This window comes from Oryzias melastigma, linkage group LG22 (assembly GCF_002922805.2).
Source record: "Oryzias melastigma strain HK-1 linkage group LG22, ASM292280v2, whole genome shotgun sequence".
Taxonomy (NCBI): domain Eukaryota; kingdom Metazoa; phylum Chordata; class Actinopteri; order Beloniformes; family Adrianichthyidae; genus Oryzias; species Oryzias melastigma.
Window position 1 is genome coordinate 6409224 of NC_050533.1, and position 4780 is coordinate 6414003.

A 4780-nucleotide genomic window follows, 5' to 3' on the forward strand; every position below is an offset into this window, starting at 1 on the left:
ACCCTGTTTTCTATAGGAGATGTCACACTCGGTCCATTTCTCATATACAGTCAATGATCTCAATAAACATTCATTCATGTTCTATTCCGGCTATGAACTCTACAAAGTCAAGAGAATTAATTTAGCTCTAATGAAAATAAAAATATCTAAAAAGGCTTTCATAACACCACTAAAGGTGGCATTGTATTTGTCTTTCTATAAATCTTTTATTTATTTTTATTTTATATTTTAAAAAAAATACAATACAATACAATCTAAAAATTATTATATTATTTGTTCTCCTCAAAATTTAATGACAAACATATTTTATGGTGTTTAATTATTATTTTTTATTCAGATTTTTTATTTTTAACTGTTTTGACAAAACTTAAGTCTATACTTTTCCCCAACATTTCCGATTCAGTTACTTTTACCTTTCTAGTGTTGGATTTACTTAGACTTAAAGGGCCCCTACCATGAAAATTTTACTTTTTTAAATGCATTTTACTGTTCATTCCTCTCTATAAAGAACCCCAAAGTGCCATTTTGATCCGTTCATGCATTTCAAAGTAATCCCCTAAAAACCTGAACTGTCTACAGCAGCCCCTCCCATACCCACGAAAACGAGCGGTTGGAAATGTGCTGATGTAAGCACTATACCAACAGCTCTCTCCAGGAAGCTCTGACAGCTCCGTCCCCAAACTAACACAACTCTCAATTTCTCCCCTGAGCAGGCGGTGATCAGCAAAAAAAACGTTCAATTTAGATGCAGAATACCGTATATCTTCCAGTTGTGTCCTGTCTTCAATACATTCCAGCTCAAATAGATGTTTGTTACTTAAGACATGCAGGTTTGACTTCCTGTTTTATTTTGAAAATCTTAAAATTTTTGTTTTATGTTCAACTTTATTTCAGTATTGTTACTAGCCCAGGATTTGCATTAGTGTTTATCCTGTTTAATGAACAAGCACACACATGCACACTGTAGTCATCCTCCTCACCAGCGTAGGAGTGCTGCGTTCCCTCGCTGGAAATCTCTGAAATGCCTCCTAAGGACTGGATCCCATCTTTCCTGGAGAGGACTTTCCTGAAGCCGTCACTGAGCTCCTGGCTCTTCAGCTTCTGGTAGATCTGACCACAAGCAGACGCCGTCACTCCTGTTTGTGTGTGAGCTCAACTTGTCACAGCGTCAACACTTACATAGACAAATTCCTCAAAGCTGATCTTCTGGTCCTTGTTCGTGTCTCCACTGATGAAGGTCTCGATGATGTCTCGCACTTTGTATCCTGGCAGGTGTAAACTGGCCTCTCTGAAAAGCTCCTGCAGCTCGTAGTCACTCACATAGCCGCTGTTGTCGATGTCTGCACAAAAACACAGGAAGGTGACTTCAATCTTGATGCATGAAAGAAGACCAAAGAGGAGGTTCATGGATGTGGTGAGGGAGGACATAGAGGAGAAGGTAGGATGGAGGCAGCCAAAAGATAAACAGGGAAGGCTGATATGTGATGGCAACAAAATTGATAGATAGTTGCTGATAAATGAGCAAAGATAGAAGAGTTTGATGGACCTGTCATAAAATTCATTAAGTTTCTGACACAATACGCCCTGATATTTTTAAATGCTGACGGCGTGGATGATTACTATTGCAGTATTTGATGTACAACAAACCCCCGCTGTTCTTTTGAAGTGCATTTCTGCAACCATCTTAACCAATTTATTCAAACATTGCTTTATTTAGCAATTATATTTTCAGTCTCGTGTTTATTAACTGCTTTAAATGTAATGTTTTATCAAATATGCCAGCAATAAAAATCAGTTACACAATAGCTTTTGTTTATGGCTACAATAAAAGTTTTACTTTGGTCAAATTTCACGTCTATGAACTTTTAGTTGGATGTGTGAAAGTGATCAAGCAGGAAAAAAAGAGTCAAACCGATTTTTCTGAAAGCGTCTTTGAGCTCCTCCAGGTCCACTTTGGAAATCTGGGTGACATGATTCTCCATAGCTGTTTCTGTCTTTCATCAACCTAAAATGCAAACGCAAATTTGGACAAAACACCAAGTAGGAGATTAAGAATATAAACCTTTAAAACACTCTGGAGAAAGTTACTGTTTTATTTATTTGTATTAATCAAAATCAAGATTTTTCTGATTAAACTAATTTAGAAGTTTTTAGAGAAAACATTAAACATATCAATCTTACAGTTTTAACATTTCCAAATAAATAAATTACTGCTTAAGAAAAGTAAACTCAGACATTTAGGGATTCATTGACACGTACCTTCATGCAAGGTCTGGCTGCAGGGTTGAGTCAGGAGCTTTGTGAAGATCTCACCAGGGCAGAGAGGAAGCTGGAGCTGATTACCTCTCCAAGGAGGAGTGATTCGGAGGAGAGCTTGTGGACTTTTGTCCCACCTGAACCTGGAACAGGCGTAGCCAGAATGTTAACATTTAACACCTCAGCTGTGTCATCATATTCTTGTCTGCAAAAACAGGGTCATCTCCATGTCTCTGTTAAATTCTTAAATGCAAACTTAAAGGAGCAAAAAAATAAATGAAAAAATCATAGAAAAATTAAATGGCTCAAATCTGCCTTTATTTATATCTCTCTTTTTTTCTCCTAAAAAGCATCTCAGAAAGAAAAGAGTATTCAAATGAACCTTTTTCTCATACACCCTGAAACTGATAATAATCTTTTGGTCCTTGTAAAGTAAAGTAATTCTTTATTTATATGGCACTTTTCTCAGAGAGTGACTCACCTTTGTGAAACAAGATAAAATCAGCGAAACGACACAAAATGGCACAGTGTGACTAAAACAGATAAAACCCAAGAAAACATGAAAAGTTAAAACCAGCAGAGGTCAGCTAAAAGCTCTTCAAAATAAAAGAATCGTTACTTAACACTTGACTAAATAAATCTGGTCCAGAGACAGAAAGAGATCACCTAGTCCCTAGTTTTAAAAGTTTTTGGAACACACAAAAGATCCTTTTCAGTGGACCTTAAAGTCAACCTGTGACATATTTTTTTTTTTTTTTAAAAGTCATGTTTTATTAATGATTGTGAAGTTTTTTTTACCAAAATTCCACAACCTAAATGTCTTAAAAAGCCATTTTTCATGTTGATCTGAAGCCTCTATTTCCAAAATCTCCTCTGAGGGGGCGTGGCTTTTGGGGCTCAGCTGAGTAGCTCCGCCCCGATCCTCCCCCTGTCTGATTATGATAGCTCTGTGTCTTGCTAGCGTAAATCTTCACCGCTGCTACATAAAAACGTCAAGCAATATCGCTAATGTCCATCTGTATTGTTTTGATCCAGATGTCAGCTTGGAAGAGGAAGTGAAGATCTTCATGGACCGAACTTCCTCCAAAAGGCTGTTTCTTTCTCCCTCCAGTTCAACAAAGACTCTAGATTCCTGACACTTGACTGGACAGAGGAGCTCAGTTGACCGAGTTTTGATGGTGGGTATTTTATCATCAGGAGCAAAACATTATGTATCTGTCCTATTAGGGTTTACAAGTAAATGGTTGTCATGTAACTACACTTTGATACTGGCCAAAAAGTCTAGTAGATAAGAAAGATTTTTGTAATTATTTTTATCAAAGCAGCAAAGAAGCTGAATGTCATCAGCATAAAAAATACAAGAAATGTGGGAAAAGTTTGCAAATGAGTCTCCCAAAGGGGATCATGTAGAGAATTAATAAAATGGGTCCTAGAACAGAACCTTGGGGAACACCACTAGACAGGATTTTTGCATCTGAAGAGTCAACACAAACTTTTTAGGATTGAACAATAAAATAGTAGACAAACCAGCTTCGGACCGACCCAGATGAACCATAGTTATTATGAAAATGCTCAATAATAATGTTAAGGTATCAGTCAAAATCATGAAATGTTAATGTAATTAAAGGTTTGTATAAAAACCAGACCCTCTGTCAGATATGTGAAAAACATTGTGTGGCTTGCTTGCCTGCCACACAATGCCCTGTAACCTTAGACGTGAGGCCAAGATTATAATTTAGATTAAACTGACATCATTACTATTTTATTACAGTTATTTTTACCTGCACACAGCCTCACTACTCTTTTTATCTTTGATCTTTTCTGAACAAAACCCAAAGAAAACAGTTTACTAGTTAAATATGCATCAAAGCTTTGTCCTTTTTACAGTTACATTTTAAGAAAAAAGAAAACATTAAAAATAAGGAGCTTACATTCAGTCTCCTGCAGGCTGTAGGGCTGAGTCCTTAACTGAGCCGATCCAGTGTAGAAAATCAGCTTTACTGAGAACTGAGCCCTTTTTTTCTTCTCAAACTTGTTTAGCCCCTCCTAGGCAAGCTCTTCATTAACCCTCGTGGGTCGATGCACATTTCTATGATCAAATCTTCTTGAAGAGACATTGGCATAGCAGTTTTTATTGCTAAATTGTAGGCTAAACGGTCACATACGAGGTCTGATTCAGACTCAACTGTCTGTCGTCTCTTCACCTGGCCTTTTCTTCTTTTGACATCTGATCCACCCCAGTTTTACTCGAGTTCTCAGGAAAGTCTCCCCCATGCAGTCAAAGACAAACCTGCAGCTCAATTAAGCATCTAAACCAGGCGTTTCAAACTCAATCGCACAGGAGGTCAAAATCCAAAACACACCTTAGGTTGCGGCCCGAACAACATAAATATTTATTGAACACTCTAAAACCAAATTTTTAAAACTTTAAAACCATAACTTTTTAACATAATTATGAAGTAGATGTATAGCATTATCTGCGATAATGCGCTAGCGTGAATGTTGCAAGCTGAATTTTTCCACT

General features: G+C 37.1%; 1 protein-coding gene across 1 annotated transcript in view; it reads right to left on the minus strand.

Moving 5' to 3' along the window:
- LOC112145537 (plastin-1) overlaps positions 1-4780 on the minus strand; it is a 14951-nt gene that overhangs the window by 8749 nt on the left and 1422 nt on the right. The window contains exons 2-5 of the mRNA XM_024270864.2: positions 2260-2399; positions 1913-2005; positions 1180-1340; positions 981-1110 (exon numbers count right to left, since the gene is read on the minus strand). Of these exons, the coding sequence (XP_024126632.1) occupies positions 981-1110; positions 1180-1340; positions 1913-1982 (361 nt within the window). The 5' untranslated portion in view covers positions 1983-2005; positions 2260-2399. The remainder of the gene's footprint in view (positions 1-980; positions 1111-1179; positions 1341-1912; positions 2006-2259; positions 2400-4780) is intronic.